Here is a 19,819-nt window from a genome sequence, read left to right on the forward strand (position 1 = left end):
GCAACGCTAATGGCTACAGTATAAAGAGCATATTATTAGCGTATTATGCCTATTAGCAATGCTAATTGTTACATTATAAATAGTGTATCATTCTTATTAGCGAAACTAGTGATTACAGTATAAATATCTCATTTGACTTATTATCAATGCTAATGGCTACAGTATGAACTGCGTATTATTCTTAAAAGCAATTCTAATGGCTACAGTATAAAAACAGTATTATGCTTAGTAGCAATGCTAGTGGTCACAGTTTAAAAACAATATCAGGCTTATTAGCAAAAACAACGGCGACAGTATTAATTCTGTATTATTCTTATTATCAATGCTAATGGCTACACTTTAAAATAGAGTATTATTCTTATTATCAATGCTAATGGCTACAGTATTAATAGTTTTATGCCTACTAAATTAATTCCAAAGGTCGATAAACGCTACACTGGTTACTTTCTTCACATTAAGCCGACAAAATTCATCAGAAATTAAAATCTGGATTCAACTTTATTCACATCTTGTACGAAGACAGAATGATCTGTTTAAATAAAGTTTGATAATTAGATTGACCTTTACAAGGAAAGTCAAAGAGAGAAACAAGGATCATGAACATCTGTGATCTCATGTAATCCAGCACAAATATGTCATTTGGATTATAAACTCCAGCTGGTGTTTATACTTCGTCTTCCAAAATCTGTCAAAAAAAGAGGTTGTGACAGGCAGATAAATATCGGATGGACTCGCATCAACTCCGGATTCTGACCTTTTTGTCACTGCCAGACATCGAACTCACGTCTGCGAAAATTCCTCGGCCCTTTTTTCTCTCCCTCGGGATGGATTTACGACGTCTGTTTGTGCGTCAAAACATGTCATTATTCTATATTTGCCCCGGTCACGGCTCCGTCCCATGGCGACCGTGGTGTGAACACAAACAACTTCTCGATGGCCGCCAAATGGAGTTTTCTCTCAAAAGTGTTTACGAAGCCTCGCCGTGAAGGTAAAAGGTTTAGAGGCTCCGCACCTGCGGGAGGAGGCCCCGGGGCAGACCCAGGACACGCCATTTTACTCCTAACGAAAACACACGTCATAGCCATAACCGAATCCCCCCCCCGACCAGAGGTAAATCCTCCACGCTCCTTTGAACCCGCTTGATAGATGTCCTGGTGAATAGCAGCCGCCCCGGGATGTCTATCCAAAACCTCCCGCACTCCACCTGCACCCTGAGAGTCCACCTCTGAAAGGGGGGAGGGGTCTTCGTAAGTACAGTATCTGAGGGTGTGTGTCATGTTTGAGGGGGATCTGGGGATGTTCTGAGGGTTAAGTTTCCTTTGGCTGAAGCGCTGAAGTGGAGACTTTGAACTTTTGAGGATGTCGATGAAGGGGGGAGTAGAAAAGAATGAAGTGGAAAAGACAAGTCGGAGAATCTTCTTGAGGAGAAGAGAACGTACACATATATTATGATTTTATTTATGCTATAAATCCCATTATTGAATATTATACTAAATTAATAATGAATCATTACTGTAAAAAAGACGAAAATAGATATTGAACTTTAACATTATTTTTGGTAACAAGATAAAAATAAAAGTGTTATTTGAGGGTTTTTTACTAATATTATAAAACAATGCATTTCATTTCTTATATAAAAAAAATTACAATTTTTGTCTGTTTTCATTTAAATGTACTACCCAGTAACGCTAACACATCTGGATATTACAAAGAAAATGTTTTGTTGTTGTTGTGGTTGTTGTTTTCAAAAACACCCATACAGACCAATTTAAATATATTCTGACATTATTATTATTATTATTTTAATATGCTCAATTATGTTTAACATTACCAGCCGGACATTACAACAACAAAAACTAAAAATATGCTAAACCTGCTAGCTTAGGTAGTCGATAACAAATGCTAGCTGCAGTTATTCTATGTTTATATTCATCAACCAGTTGCACAAATTATAGAAGGAAAATGTAGAGAAAATATTTATTTTTTTCCCCCAAGTATAAAAAGTAGGACATTTTAAACTGATTGCTATACTTGCTAGCTTAGCTAGTTGATAACAAATGCTTGCTGCAGTTATTCCAAGGTTATATTGATCAACCCAAAACACAAAATAAAGAAGGAACATGTAGAGAAAAGGGAAGAGAAACATACATTTTTATTTTATTTTTATTAGCTAAAAATAGTTGGGCATTATAAACTGAATGCTATACTTGCTAGCTTAGCTAGTCAATAACAGCGCTAGCTACAGTTATTCTATATTTATATTCATCAACCAGTAGCATAGATTATAGAAGGAAAATGTAGAGAAAAGAGTAAAGAAGTATAAGTTTTTAATTTTTTTATTAGCTATAAAAAGTAGGACATTTTAAACTGAATGCTATACTTGCTAGCTTAGCAAGTTGATAACAAATGCTAGCTGAAGTTATTCCAAGGTTATATTCATCAACCTGTTAAACAAATTATAAAAGGAAAATGTAGAGAAAATCTTATTTTTATTTTTATTAGCTATAAAAAGTAGGACATTTTAAACTGAATGCTATACTTGCTAGCTTAGCAAGTTGATAACAAATGCTAGCTGAAGTTATTCCAAGGTTATATTCATCAACCTGTTAAACAAATTATAGAAGGAAAATTAAGAGAAAAAAGTAAAGTTTATTTTTATTTTTATTATCCATAAAAGTAGGACATTTTAAACTGAATGCTTCACTTGCTAGCTTAGCTAGTCAATAACAGTGCTAGTATATATGAAGTTGGTAACATACATATACATATGTGATTTCTAAAGAAATAAATCCTGTAAATCCCCAATTTATTTACACACTTTAATTTCTAATATCAAATTGAAAGCAATATTTTAATGGGAAAACATAAAAGGTTAAAAATGAATGTGTAAATTATGTCTAAAATAGGGTGCTTAACATGAATTTATCTGCTGGTATTATATATATATATATATATATATATATATACTATAGTATATTTTTCCTGTTATTGTGTTATATAAAAATAACACAATAACAGGAAATTAAATATATATATATATATATATTAAATAAAAAAATAAAAAATTTGTATATATATATATAGTATATATAAATATATACTATATATATATATATATATATATATATATATACTATATTTTTCCTGTTATTGTGTTATTTATATATATATATATATATATATATATATATATATATATATATATATATATATATATATATTTTATTCAGAGGTGTAACATAATTTTCTTTTGTCAGTATTTGTTAATTTTTATGAAACGTGTGTTTGGATTATTAAAGAATGTAAAAAGTGTATTTTTAAATAATAAATAAAGTCGTTAGAGCTTCAAGGCACCTCTTGAATGAGGTCACCAGACACGATGATCCACCAGAGCAGGGTGGAGACTGGGCTGAAGGGGAGGGCTCCTCGGAACCTTCAATGACATACTATTGGACCTCCTGACTGCACTACTACTAGTTGACATTGACTGGATCAACACCACGGATCATGAACTTGTTTTTTTCGCTCAAGTTTTTGACTCCAAAACGCAACAAGTCCATGGATGTAAACTCGTGAGGGGAGAAGGTCCAGGTGGGAGGAGAAGCATGCGGTCTCAGTTTCTGCTCTTCAGCACCGAGCAGGAGGTCGACTCATGGGATGTAGTGGAGTCAGGTTCAACTGCGCCAAGGTTCTGTCCAAAGGCTCGGTTTTCTTGACCATGCTCCTGGTCTTCACCTACTTCTTCTACTGCCTCTCTGGGATCTGCGACTCGGCCACTCCGAGAACTTTCTACTCCGGGCCAACTTTGGGGGATGAGGATCCGCGACCCTCCTTTTCGCCGCGTCTCCTGGCGGCCCGGAACCGGACGGACGCGGCTCAGGTGTCGGAACCGACGAGACAAGAGAGCGGGACTCGGAACATCCCGGTGTCCAACACGTTCGGGAGCAAGAGGTTCCCTCAGGCGATCATCATCGGGGTGAAGAAAGGGGGGACCCGAGCCCTGCTGGAGTTCCTGAGGATCCACCCGGACGTCAGGGCGGTGGGGGCCGAACCCCACTTTTTCGACAGGTTATACGACCGGGGTCTGGAGTGGTACAGGTACGAGCAACTTCAACAAGTCTAACCTTTTTTTTAGATGAGCCTAAAAACTGTCATTTATTTATTATGATATATTTTAATAATGCTGTTTAACACATCTCATAAATATGAATCTCAGGTAAACATTAATAAAGTTATTCCATTGAAAAAAACTCAATTATGTACACATTTCTTTTGCTATAGTTTGAATTGTGGCAACATTTTATATATATTTGTCAATCAGGCAAACATATTAAAAGGACCCAAAATATTAATAACATGCATTCCTAAAACTGTATTAATTTAGACAAACTTAATTAAAATACAAATAATAATTATTGACAATGACAAAGCTACATTTTGAGTAGAATAAGTAAAGATCACTAAAATAAACCAATATTCAGTAAACATTTTTGTTTGTTATAGTTAGCATTTTGGCTAACATGAGTGCTAGCATAAGTAGCAACATTTTTAATATAATATTTAAACAGGCAAACGTATTAAAAGGAAAATAAAATAGAAATAATATGCATTCCTAAAACTGTATTCATTAAGGCAAACTTAATTAAAATACAAATAATAATTATTGACAATGACAAAGCTACATTTTGAGTAGAATAAGTAAAGATCTCTAAAATAAACCAATATTCAGTAAACATTTTTGTTGGTTATAGTTTGCATTTTGGCTAACATGAGTGCTAGCATAAGTAGCAACATTTTTAATATAATATTTAAACAGGCAAATGTATTAAAAGGAAAATAAAAATAATAATAACATGCATTCCTAAAACTGTATTAATTAAGGCAAACTTAATTAAAATACAATTAATAATTATTGACAATGACAAAGCTACATTTTTAGTACAGTAAGTAAAGATCACTAAAATAAACCAATATTCAGTAAAAAAAAATTGTTTGCTATTGTTAGCATTTTGGCTAACATTAGTGCTAGCATAAGTAGCAACATTTTGAATACCTTCAATACATCCACCAGTCAAACGTATTAAAAAAAAAGATCTTGGCAAAACAAGCCACAGTCTTAAGAATGACAAAGCTAAGTTTTGAATACGTTAAATAAACTAAAATAAATTGTTGGCTACCATCGGTTCTAGCATTCCTAGCAACTTTTAAAATATACAATTCAATGAGAAACTTTTTTTTATTAATTAGTAGACACATTTCCAAGAATGGCTGAGCTTGATGTGTAAAAATCGAAATAAAAAATATTGTACGCTATAGACTGCGGCTAACATCAGTGGTAGTATAAATTGCGACATTTGTTCTATATTTAATAAGGCGAACATATTTTAAATGAAAATTACGAGACACGTACAAATATAGTTACCACTGTTGATAACATCAGTGCTAGCATAAGTAGCAACATTTTAAATATATTTTTCAATGTCATTGTTTACAAAAATAATATAGACACGACAGACTTAGTAATGGCTTAACTAAATTTGACAAATATTTAAAGAAGAAGAAATAAAACTTACAATATTGTTCGTTGTGGATCATAATCGTGGCGAACATCAGTGCTAGCATAAGTAGCAACATTTCTAATGTATTATTCAATAGAGAACATATAATTGAAATAAAATATAATGAGACGCTTTCTTAGGACTGGCTAAGCTTAATTTTGAATACATTAAGAAAATGTATAAACAAAGTTGTTTGCTATGGTTAGCATTGGGGCTAACAACAGTGCTAGCATAAGTATCAACATTTCTAATGTATTATTCAATAAAGAACACATATTTGAAATAAAAAATAACAAGACACATAATTAAGAATGACTAAGCTTAATTTTGAGTACATTAAGAAAAAGATATTGTAGTATACAAAATAATTTGCTATAGTTAGCATTGTGGCTCACATCAGTACTAGCATAATGTATCATTTCATTTATTCAGAAGAACTTATACTTAATTAAATTAATGAGACTTTAATGGATGGTTTGTGGGACAAAAGGGTCAAAAGTAGCTAACGTCAGTACTGAATACCGTAAGATAGTTCAGTAGTTTGGATGGTAAGTTAGTCATAATAGCTGTTGATACGTATTCTTTTAAACCTTCATTTGTCAGATATACATGTTTACTCCTCGTGCTTCACTCATTAGAGATAATATCGATCATAAATTCACCAGGATCGACGTCCACGTTGAGTCACTGAGTGATGGATGAGCTGTTATTCTCCCAGATTCCTCCTGTCAATAACATCCCTGAGTGACTGAAGGTTCTTCTTAATCACCAATATTCTCCAGAACCTCGTTGAACCGAGAAGGTGTGTGAGGTGCACTTCATCTTCCTGACATCTGCCCGTCATCTAAACTCCATTTATATCCCACGACGTGTTGGACGTCCTCTATTATGGTTCAGCACTGGATTGTAAATACCTGTCATGTAAACAGACTCATGTTTCTGCTTCAAGTACTTTCATCAAATATTTCATAACTTACTGAAAAACTTGTACTTTAAGATTAAAGAGTCTATAATGACAACAATGCAATTTTGAGACAGTAAAAACAAGAAATCAGGGCAAATTAACCAAAGAAAAGACACAAAGTACAAAGTGTTGTTTGATTAAACTGTGAGTGCAATTGGTTTCTTGCTATTTATGCAGCAAAAACTTCATCTTAAGGTGTAAAAATAGTAAACTTAGAAAGATTTTAACGCTGAATTAAGTTGAAATATGGATTGAGTATGAGAAAATAAAAAAAGCTTATATTAAGTAGCTAAAAATTACATAAATTGAATAGTTTTTTAATAAAATACATGAAAACACCTGCTCGATATCACATTACACACAAAAAGACTATTGAGGAGGAAAGTGTTTAGTAATAGTTTAGTTCGTTTAAGTATAAAATATATATATAAAATCCAAGATTCTAAATTGTTTTTTTTTTTTATCTTCAATATTTTATATTTTACATATTTTACAAGATTTTATTTTTCTATTTTGCATTTAATCTCATTGGACATTGTGTATTTTTATTTATTTAAAATTGATGTGAAATTCTTTGACTATTCTCTTTGAAATGTACACTTTTCTACGTGAGATTAGTAAAGAATATTAAACTAAGAGACACTTAAAAAACACTTGAAACAAGGAAAAAACTAAAGTTTCCTGACAATCAAGACTTTTCTTTATCAAGAGGAAGTGGAAGTGAAGGAACATCTGTTTACACTTTGCCTAGTGATCTCTTCGCCTATTTACACCTTTTCCTGAGCAACACTCTGCATCCTCGCGTCTACCATCTGTACGTGGAAATACTTGTGGCAGAACCTGCTGCTTCCAGGCCATGTTTTTTTTTTTATGTGTGTTTCTGTGAGTTTTTAATTAGCCAGACTGCCGTTGTAAAGCCGCTCGGCTTTAATGGTGTCGTTTGCTCGGTGCTCTCAGAGAAGCCTTGTAAACAACACAACAAAGATACTCTGTTAATTCACTTTTCTCTACTTTGTTGATTCAACTTCACACATGCCAGCATCTGTTTGAATGGCCAAGAGTGGCAAAGGTTTTTAACAAAAAAAGAGCTAAAAAACATGATCTTGGATGAAATCACTGAAGCAGGATTCGCATGTTGTCACTGAATCTTAAAATCAGGGGAAATCTACTCACTTTCATCCCCCGTGACTCACTCAAAGTGTGATAGTTCGTGTCAGAAGCTCAAAAGTGTGGAACAGTCAAGCTCCCTCTTTTCATCTGTCACATGTGGAAACAATCATACAAAGATTGTGAATAGATCTGAAGAAAATTATAAATAAGTTAAGCAGGTAGATAGGCAGGCAGGCAGGCTGGTTGGTTGGTTAGTTGGCAGGTAGGTAGGCAGGCAGGCTGTTTTGGTTGGTTGGTTGGCAGGCAGGCAGGCAGGCAGGCTGGTTGGTTGCTAGGCAGGCAGGCTGGTTGGTTGGTTGGTTGGTTGGTTGGCAGGTAGGTAGGCAGCAGGCTGGTTGGTTGCTTGGTTGGTTGGCAGGTAGGAAGGTAGGCAGGCAGGCAGGCTGGTTGCTTGGTTGGTTGGCAGGTAGGTAGACAGGCAGGCTGGTTGCTTGGTTGGTTGGCAGGTAGGTAGGCAGCAGGCTGGTTGGTTGGCAGGTAGGTAGGCAGGCAGGCAGGCTGGTTGCTTGGTTGGTTGGCAGGTAGGCAGGCAGGCAGGCTGGTTGGTTGGTTGGCAGGTAGGTAGGCAGGCAGGCTTGTTGCTTGGTTGCTTGGCAGGAAGGCGGGCAGCCAGGAAGACAAGCTGGTTGGTTGGTTGCTCTGTAGGTACGGAGGCAGACAGGCAGGCAGGCAGGCTGGCTGGTTGGTTGGTTTCTTGGCAGGAAGGCAGGCAGGAAGGCAGGCTGGTTGGTTGGTTGCGTGGTTGGTAGGTAGGCTGGCAGGCAGGCAAGAAGGCGGGCTGGTTGCTTGGTTGCTTGGTAGGTAGGCCTGCTGCCTGCCAGCTACACTTCATAGCTTCATGCTAATGTTAACCACTTTCCTATAGTTTATATGAATGGTAGTAATCTACACCTCCATGTCTCCACCAGTAGCTTCATTGTATTCTCTGGGAAACATTTAAAACTGCATTTTATGTCTGTTTCCATTGCTAAAATCTGAGCTATCCAGTCAATGTTTCCCCCCCGCCCGCCTGTCCCTGCGCCCCTTGTTTGCATGTGTGCATAAGAGTCATTACGGGAATGGAAAAGCCACAAGCAGTGCATTCAAAAAATGAAGCAAGGGTTTAATGATTTTTCTGTGTTGTTTTATGGCTTTAAGGAGGCTATGTGGAGTGATGAGTTTCATATGGCACATGAGAGCGGCCGCAGAAAATTAGGAAAACCTCAGCTTTCCATGGCACACTGGTTCTGATTGTCACGGCTTTGTCACCATGACGCGGGTCTGGAACAAGTAACTCATGACTTCTTGTGTCGGTCGGTGTCTTGAAGGTATTAAAGGGGCATTGATGCTGCCGAGCGTCTGCTTTCTTTAGAGATCACAGCAAACATGTCGGAAACACATCAAAGGACACAGTCGAACTAGTGAAACAAACCATCTTCACTCTTGCTTCACTCTTTCGTTTACATTTCAAATAATACCTTGAAGACTTTAATTTAGTGACGCATTTCTATGGGATAAAATCAATGTATTGACAGCTGCTTAATGGAGCGTCCTGACACTGAAGGCCTCGACTGATTGGATTGATGTTGGAAATACAATGTAAGTCCTTCAAGGGGAGCGCTGCCAATTGTTATGACCTTGAGTACAGGACGTATGGACTTGTATGAAAATGAAGGGGACATTTTTGTATCCCATGTTTCCGCCTTATATACCGCTATATATTGCGATATTTATATCACGATCATATATGGACACTCAACAGCACTGTATCGTTTGTTTTCTCCGAAATAACAATAAAAAAAAAATGTTAGGCTTCCAAATAAAGTTTTATTTCATGGTTTATATTTCAATTAAATAACTTGATTTTATATTTACACTTGAAAACATGAAAAAAATGACGGTGTCGCTATTAAGCTTCCGGCCTAGTTAGTAATTACCTTATTCGTACAATGAAGTGACTGAGGACGAGAGGATACAGTCGACTCCAACAGCTTTTAAAGCTGAAGTTTGGACATCATTTAGTTTCAAAACAAATGAAAGCATCATGAAAACCTATATATATATATATATGACATATTTATTTTTGTTCCTACAGTCTCACAATATATAAAAATGTAGAGAAAATATCGTATCGTTGCCCGTGATACGTCTCGTATTGCTAGTTAGGTCGGTAGGTATGTAGGAAGGTAGGTTGGTAGGTAGGTAGGTTGGTCGGACGGTTGGTCGGTCGGTCGGTCGGTAGGCAGGTAGGTAGGTAGGTAGGTAGGTCGGTCAGTCGGTCTGTGGTTGGTCGTTCGGCAGGCAGGCAGGTAGGTAGGTAGGTAGGTAGGTATGTAGGTAGGTAGGTAGGTAGGTAGGTAGGTAGGTAGGTAGGTAGGTAGGTAGGTAGGTAGGTAAGTAGGTAGGTAGATAGATAGGTAGGTAGGTAGGTAGGTAGGTAGGTAGGTAGGTTGGTCTGACGATAGTCGGAAGGTCAGTCGGTAGGCAGGTAGGTAGGTAGGTAGGCAGGTAGGCAGGTAGGCAGGTAGGTAGGTAGGTAGGTAGGTAGGTAGGTAGGTAGGTAGGTAGGTAGGTAGGTAGGAAGGTAGGTAGGTAGGAAGGTAGGTAGGTAAGTAGGTAGGTAGGTAGGTAGGTAGGTAGGTAGGTAGGTAGGTAGGTAGGTAGGTAGGTAGGTAGGTAGGTAGGAAGGTAGGTAGGTAAGTAGGTAGGTAGGTTAGTGTCAGTAAAAAATGTTTTGATATAGTCATTTTAATTGTTAATATATCTTCATATTAAATGATTTATTTTTTACATCTATTAAATGAAAATGTTTAATAAGATGTTTTTATGGAGATCCCATCGCCGCAAAATCCTCCCGCTGTATTTGACTTCAGTGTTTCCAGGAGCAGATTAACACACTTACGTGTCAGTCTGGATCTTTAACAGTGAACGTGAAGCTGTTTTAGTGTTCAAGGGCCACTGCTTTGCTAAAAAAACCAGGGTGATATTCTGGACACCTCGTTTGGTGCGCCGCCCGGAGGCCATTAGCGACGCAGCCCGACCAGCTGATTGGTGTTACAGACCAGGAAGTGGTTCCGAGTAGAGTTTTTAATGCCGCTGCCGAGTTCTTTTGGCAGGAGCGGACTCTTGGTGGCGCTTCAAGGTTTTGGAAAGGCCCAGACTCTCACCCCATATGGACCCAATTACAATAATTTTAAAACGCTCTGTGGTCAATTTTGGGCCACTCATAAAATCTCACAACGGCTTCGAGTCATGCCATTCCTGAGTTCTCCTGCTGCAGGACTGTGCCGCGTTGAAAAAAAACCACTCTGGCCAAAATGAGACGCTGCTGAGGCTTGGTAGTCATGCTCCGATGCACTGCCATCTCCAGAGAAGAATAACAACAGAATATTGAATAAGAAAACAGTTATATTTCCTCTTGGAATTCATGAAGCGCTCATTCAGTAGTGTTTGAGCTCGACTTATAAACAAATAATTCCCGTCAGGACAATATTTATTTCTCTCTTAATTGAAAAAAGACACAGTTGAAGTTCTTCCTCCAGGCTTTTCAAAATAAAAGAGCATTTGTTTAAAGACATTATGGGAAACTTGTGTCTATTTCTTTTTTTTTTAGATAATAATTGTGTAAATGCTGAAGGCATTATACGTCTACTAATAGTTCTACTACTTCCACTACTTCTACTACTAATTCTACGACTACTTATAATTAAATTACTAATTATTGTAATACTTCTATTACTTATTCAACTTCTACTACTAATTCTACTACTTCTACTTCTACTACTAATTCTACTTGCAATTCTACTACTAATTATTATACTACTTCTTTTACTTATTCTACTTTATTCTACTATTACTTCTACTTCTCCTAATAACTGTACTACTTCTAGTAATTCTACTACTTCTTCTACTCCCACTACTAATTCTACTGCTACTTCTTCTACTTCTACTACTAATTATTTTACTTCGACTAAAACTTCTTCTACTTCTACTACTACATCGTCTACTTCTACTATTAATTATAATACTACTTCTACTACTAATCCTATTACTTCTTATACTCCCTATACTACTTCTTCTACTTCTACCACTACATATTTTACTTCTACTACTATTTCTACTACTTCTTCTACTCCCTTTACTACTTCTTCTACTTCTACTACTACTTCTACCACTACTTATTCTACTTCTACTACTAATTCTACTATTACTTCTTCCACTACTAATTCTACTACTTCTTCTACTTCTACTACTAATACTTCTACTTCTACTACTGCTTCTTCTACTCCCACTACTATTTCTTCTACTTCTACTACAAATTCTTTTTTTTTCTTCTTCCTTTTCTTCTTTTTCTTCATCAGTCTTTCTTCTTTATTCCATCATTTCAACTGTTTTCAGTTTCTATTGTATTAGTACATCTCCTCCAAACAAGCAATCAGTATTTTGATTCATTTTATTTTTGTATATTTTCAGTTTCTGCTCAGATTACTTTTAGGGATTGACATCACAGTAGTTAGCATTGTTGCTAAATAATTGTAGCATTGTATCTGTTCTTTGTTATCTGATAGCAACAGAATCCTGTACTCGTTCTAGGACTTTTTTATTTTCAATGTTTTCAATTTATAGGACAGAACCTACACTTTTAATAGAACATTTTTCTTGACAATGAAGAAAACACAAAATATTTACCCGATCACAGATTAGCCATATTTATCCAACAACAAGGAAGGATTAAAAGAAAGAACATCCATCTGACGTTCCAATCTTTTTGAAACTGTTGTGTGCACTATTTGTTTAATGTATAAATAGTAAGTAAGTAAGTAAGTAATATTTATTTATATAGCGCTTTTCGAGACCAGGGTCACAAAGCGCTTAAACAATCAAAACAATACTCAAAAAAGTACATACATTAAAGATCAAGATAATACTGAGAACAACACAGGAGTTCCAGAAAATCAAGGAAAAGCCTGAACAAATAGAAACGTCTTAAGATGTTTCTTAAAGGAGTCAGTAGATCCATCAAGCGCAAAGAGAGAGGAAGATCGTTCCAAAGCTTAAATAACCTAAAATATATATATAATATAGTTTTTCCTGTATAATATTCATAGGAAACATCATATGATTCCCCTTTTTCCCGACATTTTGTATTTTATTTCAATATATTCTTGCCAAATTGACCACTTGTGAATTAAGAGTAATTGGTATTAATTCAAGTATTCTTAACTTGTTTTCTTTTATTTTCCAATGCATCATGTACTTTACACGGTAATAATACCAGGAAAACTACTGAGGTTCTCACGTTAGTAAAGGACGGTATTAAAAAGGTTGACTCGCGGCGCTCCAAGTGGGCGGTCGCCCCCTTCACCGTGGAAGCAGGAAGTCTCGTGGCCACATCCTTGTTTCTCGGGGGTTGATGCTGGTATTTAATCGTGTGATCCAGACTGTCTAGCTCCGTATCAGCAGCAGGATCAGGACCGGGAGCACTTCAGGGAGGGAATGCTCGACATCCTTTTCAGCAGCGGGGAGCTCCACGCTAATGTGTCGAGTCAGCGCTGTGGTCGGGTTCGCTACGCACCGCCGCCTCTGGTCTGTGGTGGCAAAATATCTTAATTGAGTCGTCTGTGATGGGACGTTTCCTTGGCAACGCAACGTGAAGCAGAATGTTGTTTACCTGCCAGTAAACAAGGAAATGATGGCGTCTTGACGACGTCACAAATGGTGTCGCAGGTGGGGTGGTAACACTAGAAGTTGGTAGTGTGACTGAGAGGTGCAGAACAAAAAAAACCCCAGAAGTAAGACACACCGTCACTGAAAACAAATGACAAATTCATAAAACAAAACACACGAAACAACTGCACAAATTAATGGAACAAATCGCACATTCGTTGCGATTGTGTGTTTTCCAGAAGTGTGTTTTGAATGTTCTTGAATTTCAAAGTTGTTTAAGCGACTTTGTGTGTTGTTCCGTGAATTTGTTAAGTTGCTGGTATTTTGAAGTATCTGAACAAACACTTGTGATTGTGTGTTTTCTAACGATTGTGTGTTTTGAATGTTCAGTGAATTTGTTAAGTTGTGTGAGCGACTTTGTGTGTTGTTCAGTGAATTTGTTAAGGTGTTTCAGCGATTGTGTGTTTTGTTCTGTGAATTTGTTAAGTTGTTTTAGCGATTGTGTGTTTTGTTCTGTGAATTTGTTAAGTTGTTTCAGCGATTGTGTGTTTTGTTCCGTGAATTTGTTAAGTTGTTTCAGCGATTGTGTGTTTTGTTCCGTGAATTTGTTAAGTTTTATTCAGCGATTGTGTGTGTTTTGTTCTGTGAATTTGTCAAGATTTTTCAGCGATTGTGTGTTTTGTTCCGTGAATTTTTTAAGTTGTTTCAGCAATTGTGCGTATTGTTCCGTGAATTTGTCAAGTTGTTTCAGCGATTGTGTGTTTTGTTCCGTGAATTTGTCAAGTTGTTTCAGCGATTGTGTGTTTTGTTCCGCAGATTTCTCAAGTTGTTTCAACGATTGTCATTTTGTTCTGTGAATTTGTCAAGTTGTTTCAGTGATTGTGCGTTTTGTTCCGCAAATTTGTTAAGTTGTTTCAGCGATTGTGCGTTTTGTTCCGCAGATTTGTCAAGTTATTTCGGCGATTGTGTGTTTTGTTCCGTGAATTTGTTAAGTTGTTTCAGCAATTGTGCGTATTTTTCCGTGAATTTGTCAAGTTGTTTCAGCGATTGTGTGTTTTGTTCCGTGAATTTGTCAAGTTGTTTCAGCGATTGTGTGTTTTGTTCCGCAGATTTCTCAAGTTGTTTCAACGATTGTCATTTTGTTCTGTGAATTTGTCAAGTTGTTTCAGTGATTGTGCGTTTTGTTCCGCAAATTTGTTAAGTTGTTTCAGCGATTGTGCGTTTTGTTCCGCAGATTTGTCAAGTTATTTGGTTGTTGAGCATGATCTGCCACTAAATTACTAGAGAATGGATGAACATAATTCATTGAAAACATCAGGATATCCTAACAATTGGACTGTTTTTCGTATTTTTGTGTTGTTTTAATTGATTAATTGATTGATATTCCTTTATTCTTCCCACATTTAGGCAACTGTTAGTTGTTTTAGCAGGACAAACGTATTGTAAAACAATAATAAATGAAGATAATAACGATAAAAACTATGAAAAAATGATTATTATATATTATAGTTCCATCTGGATTCAGGAAAGTTTTGAAGGATTTGTCAGTCACTTGTATGGCCTCTAGCCGCTGTTGCAAAAGTCTCAATAAATAGTTAAAAAAAAAAAAAAAGTAATTTAAAGTAACCAACTTGAATCAACTTTTCATTGTGAAAACATGTATTGTTGTTTTTTTTAATTATGGTATAGCTATAGTTTTGGCAACTGATAATGTCAGTGGTGGCCTAGTAGTAACGCTCTAATTTATATTTATTTATTTATATTTATTTTTGCTTGAAGTTCATCATTTTAGCTAGTCTGTAAATAAGAAAATGTGTGTTGTTCCGAAACTTTTATTTTTCCATCTGGATTTAGGAAGTTATTGAAGGATTTGTCAGTCACTTGTATGGCCTCTAGCCGCCGCTGCTGCCTTTTTCAACTCAGAAATAGCAAGAAAACAACAACATGCAATTAAATCACTTAAATAAATCAACTTTTAATTGAAAATATATATTGTTATTGTTTTTCAAAAATGTTCGTTGACGGTATTGCTTTAGTTTTGGCAACATACTAGTAATATCACTGTAATTAAGATGACGTTATGAATAAAGTCACGTCACATTAGCTCCTTGTTGGTGGTATGCGCTTTCTCTGTGCTTTTCTATTCATTCCATGTACTATGGAAACACTTATACTCAACCATCCATCCTTTCTTTCAACATATTGCTCAAACTTCATGCTTTTAGGTTGTTTGTGAAGAATAAATCTTTGTCGTACCAACTCTTATTTCGTGCCAAATTGAGTAGGAAACTGAAATGACCGCAGAAAAACTCGGTTAAAAAATTGGAACCTTTAAAATAAATAGTGGGTCCTCCTGAAAAAGCTTCCTGTCACTGTCATTCAGACTCTAGGCTAAAACGCGATCACATACCAAAAGCTTCTACAACGTGTTTATTCTTTGTTAGCCAGCCACTTGAAAGTTTTGTCGTTTCCAGTAATGCTCCGCCTAAAGCGAAGGGGAACAGACGAACCTCCAGAACTTCATTTGCTATTTTAAACATTAGTCATCGTCCTTTTTTCTTCATTCTAAACAATTGGTTTGTGCGACGGGGGAATCCACCACAACACAGGCTCGGTCTGTCAAGCGTCGGCACGTCAGCGCTTTTTGCACGTGAAGCCTCGCTCCACATGTCGGAATCAAACCCGTGTGTTTGAACAGCGGGGAACATGCCATCCCAGGAACCCCTCGGTTAAGATGATTTAGGGAATTGTACGTCGAATTCTATCGAGGTGGAGAACGAGGGAACAGAAGAGAAAGAGGGCGGGGGGGTTGGCAATCTGATGAAAATTGCTGTTAAGTGGTTCTTAGATCTTTGTGGTTTTGACTCATCAGGTCCAGAACGGGTTGCAGGTTTCAGCGCAATCTGTTCCAGTAAAGACTGAACTTCAATCAAGTGAATCCTGCTCATACTGTTTGTGCTTAGACTCACATGGACCACTTGTTGGAGCTTTAATTGTGGAGTCCCTCAAGGTTCTGTTCTGGGTCCTTTATTGTTTTTGCTGTACTTGATTCCCCTCGGTAAAATCATTCAGAGATTTCCGGATGTTTCTTATCACATTTTTGCTGATGACATCCAGCCCTATTGCTCTTTTGATCCAACTGAGCGCCAGAGGCTTTGCTAGAAATCAAACAATGACTGAGTGAAAACACTCTACAGGTAAATGGGGACAAAACTGAAACTCTGGTGATTGCTCCTGATGATAAGGTTCCAGGGTTGAGTCAGTACTTGGGTGACTTAGGTCAGTCTATCACTGAGCCTGAGAAACCTGGGTGTTGTCTGTTTGATAAAGAAATTTCTCTTGTTCAACACTGTAGAAAACTGACCACAGAGTGTAACAAACTGTCAATCCTTCCAGACTGTTGCTCCTAAGCTTTGGAACAATCTTCCTCTCTCTTTGCGCTTGATGGATCTACTGACTCTTTTAAGAAACATCTTAAGACGTTTTTATTTGTTCAGGCTTTTCCTTGCTGCTCCTCCTGCTGTGTTATCAGTTTTATCTTGATCTTTAAAATATATACTTTATTGAATATTGTTTTGATTGTTTAAGCGCTTTGTGACCCTGGTCTAGAAAATCGCTATACAAATAAAAATGACTTACTTACTTACTTACTTTAAAGCTCTTTATAAATTGCCTAAGAAATCGGGGATTATAGACATAATATAGGAAGTTCTGACTGTTTCCTTTGACCCCCGTTCAGGAGCCTGATGCCGCGGACGCTGGACGGCCAGATCACCATGGAGAAGACGCCGAGCTACTTCGTCACCAAGGAAGCCCCCGGTCGCGTTTGCACCATGAACCGCCAGACCAAGCTCATCGTGGTCGTCAGGGATCCCGTGACGCGGGCCGTCTCGGACTACACCCAGACGCTCACCAAAAACCCCGGGCTGCCGTCTTTCCAGAGCCTGGCTTTAAAAAACGCCTCCACGGGATTGATCGACACCACGTGGAGCGCCGTTCGCATCGGCCTGTACGCCAAACATCTGGAGAACTGGCTCCAGTACTTCCCTCTGTCTCAGTTCCTTTTCGTTTGCGGCGAGCGGCTGGTGTCCGATCCCGCCGGGGAGATGGGTCGGGTGCAGGACTTCCTGGGCCTGAAGCGGGTCGTGTCCGACAAGCACTTCTACTTCAACCAGACCAAAGGGTTCCCCTGCCTGAAGAAGCCGGAGGGGAGCAGCCGACCCCGGTGTCTGGGTAAATCCAAGGGGAGACCTCATCCTCAGATCCCCGCCGAGGTCCTGCAGAGACTCAGAGACTTCTACAGACCCTTCAACCACCAGTTCTACCAGATGACCGGCCAGGACTTTAGCTGGGACTGAAGCTCTCGCCCTTGTCTCGCCTTCTTTGACGACACATTCTCAGGGATGGATTTTCTGAAAGTCCACCGACTGGGACCAATCCGCCTCAGTGGTATTGACTTACCGGTGTCGGTAGAGAACTGGCGTTAAGTGCTGTTTATTAGCACTTTACACAAGTAGTAAAGGGCTACGATGTAACCAGTCTTTTTCGCAAGCTCTTCAGATCAAGTGTTGGGGACATAGATTCAACATTACTTTGAGTATTCCCAAATATTCCCAATCTTCTTACTGACCACATAACATGTGGCTAATTAAGCTATTCTAGCGCCATCTTGGGTTTTTCTGGCACCACTCACAGGACATAAATAGGTTGATATGCATTTGGAAAAAGATAACCTTTACAAGAAAATCCCAATTTTTTAATCCGACGACCAGGACTTGGAGTAGCTGATCCTTGCCCCAAATTCCTGAAAGAGTTGAACTGTGGGAAAGACTGGCTTGTGTGATGTTGTTAAAGGAAAATATTGGGTACATTGTTTGACATGCTTTATTTTTTATAAATAAGCTGATATTTATAGTTCATTTTACCTGTTTTTGTTGTTTTTTTACAAATATATATATATATGTATAAAATGTGTATTTATTTCAATGACAGAATGACAGAAGTACTGTTACGGCGTTGTCCATATATTTGTCTCTCACAGTGATGATAAACCACTATTTGCCTCATCGTACTTCCTCGTCTTTTCTTGAGAATAGATCACGTCTCCGGAAAAAAAAACAACCAAGGTCCAGGAGACATAACGTCCACATGACTTATTGTTGCGGAAACTGGACGAGCCAGCTGTAAAAAAGCATGGGAAAACCACCGACTCGAACCCTCAAATTCAGCAAAAAAAATGTCCGAGGTCCTCGCCCGGAGCCTCTAATTCCCCTCGACCGGGCCCAGTTCGTGCGAGTCAAGCCTCTCTCTTAAACTCCCATTTGTCTCCTGTACTTAATCTCACGGCTAGGATTTTTCCGACTCTCGGCCATCTTCCTCCACCTCCGCGTCGTTTTCTCTTCCCATCCTGCCACTTCCACTCAGCGCCACCACATGTGGAGCTGTAGGTCCTGCACCGTAGCCTTTCATTATCAAAGATGTCAGCTCGCCTCGGCCCCCCTCGCCTTCCCATAGGGGCTCGGAATTAGCGGCGGTTGGTTGTGTCTGTCGTGCTACACTGTCGTGAGCAGAGAAGGCAGGAAAATACCTAAAAAAAAGAGACTTGTTTTGGTCCTGAAACACACAACAGATGGCGGGAGAGAATATTTTCCAGACTAAGTTTAGATATTTACACATAAATACGACTTATTCTTTGTTCACCATCTCACTTTTTGACTTAAAAGATAATATAAGATATTCCCACAGTGGGGACATTTGGTTTGCTTAAGATAAACAAAACTAAAATGTTTATTTTTTAACCAAATCCTGGTCTTTAATAAATATAAATGTGCCTCTGTTAGCTGAGTGCTAACGCTAACAATGCATATTTTCGACCGTGATGGATTAATGACTTCAGCAGTGAAACTTTTTTTTTCGATTAACTCTTGTTTTCTTAATGAAGAGTGAACTTAAATATGTTTTAATTATTATTTTAATTCCTTGTTTTTTTTTTAAAATGTGCACGCTTGCATTAGCTTCGTGCTAATGCTAATTGCAATGGATCTATGACTTTAACTAATTAGAGTCAACTTTTTTTCACCAACTTTCTCACATGACTTTCTTTACCTTTTTTTTTAATGAAGAATAAACTAAAATATTACAATTATTTTAACTAATAAGTTGCTTAAAAAAAAGGAGTGCGCTAGAATTAGCTTCCTGCTCAGTGATGCACACTTTCCTGAGAAAATGAATACGATCAAAGTGATGATCTTTTTTTCTCCCTACTGACTCTTCCAACTGGTATTAGTTTTCTTAAGAAAAAAAATTGTCAAATTATTTTTTAAATAACCTCTTGCTTAAAAAAAAAAGAGTTTGCTTGTTTTAGCTTCGTGCTAATGCTAATTGTGATGGATCTATGACTTAAACTAATTAATGTCTACTTTTATTTTCACCAATTTACGACTTTCTTTATTTTTCGGAATGAAGAATAAACTTAAATATT

At 37.5% G+C, this 19,819-nt stretch overlaps 1 protein-coding gene across 1 annotated transcript; it reads left to right on the forward strand.

Moving 5' to 3' along the window:
• The first annotated feature begins 3,272 nt into the window (after window positions 1–3,272).
• On the forward strand, window positions 3,273–18,782 carry LOC148064881 (heparan sulfate glucosamine 3-O-sulfotransferase 6-like). Its single transcript, XM_087809657.1, has 2 exons — window positions 3,273–4,098; window positions 17,078–18,782. The coding sequence occupies exons 1-2, from the start codon at window positions 3,653–3,655 to the stop codon at window positions 17,694–17,696; spliced, it is 1,065 nt and encodes a 354-aa protein (XP_087665783.1). The 5' UTR covers window positions 3,273–3,652; the 3' UTR covers window positions 17,697–18,782.
• The last annotated feature ends 1,037 nt before the right edge of the window (window positions 18,783–19,819 follow it).

Source organism: Callionymus lyra, chromosome 15 (assembly GCF_982586985.1).
Source record: "Callionymus lyra chromosome 15, fCalLyr1.hap1.1, whole genome shotgun sequence".
NCBI classification, from domain to species: domain Eukaryota; kingdom Metazoa; phylum Chordata; class Actinopteri; order Syngnathiformes; family Callionymidae; genus Callionymus; species Callionymus lyra.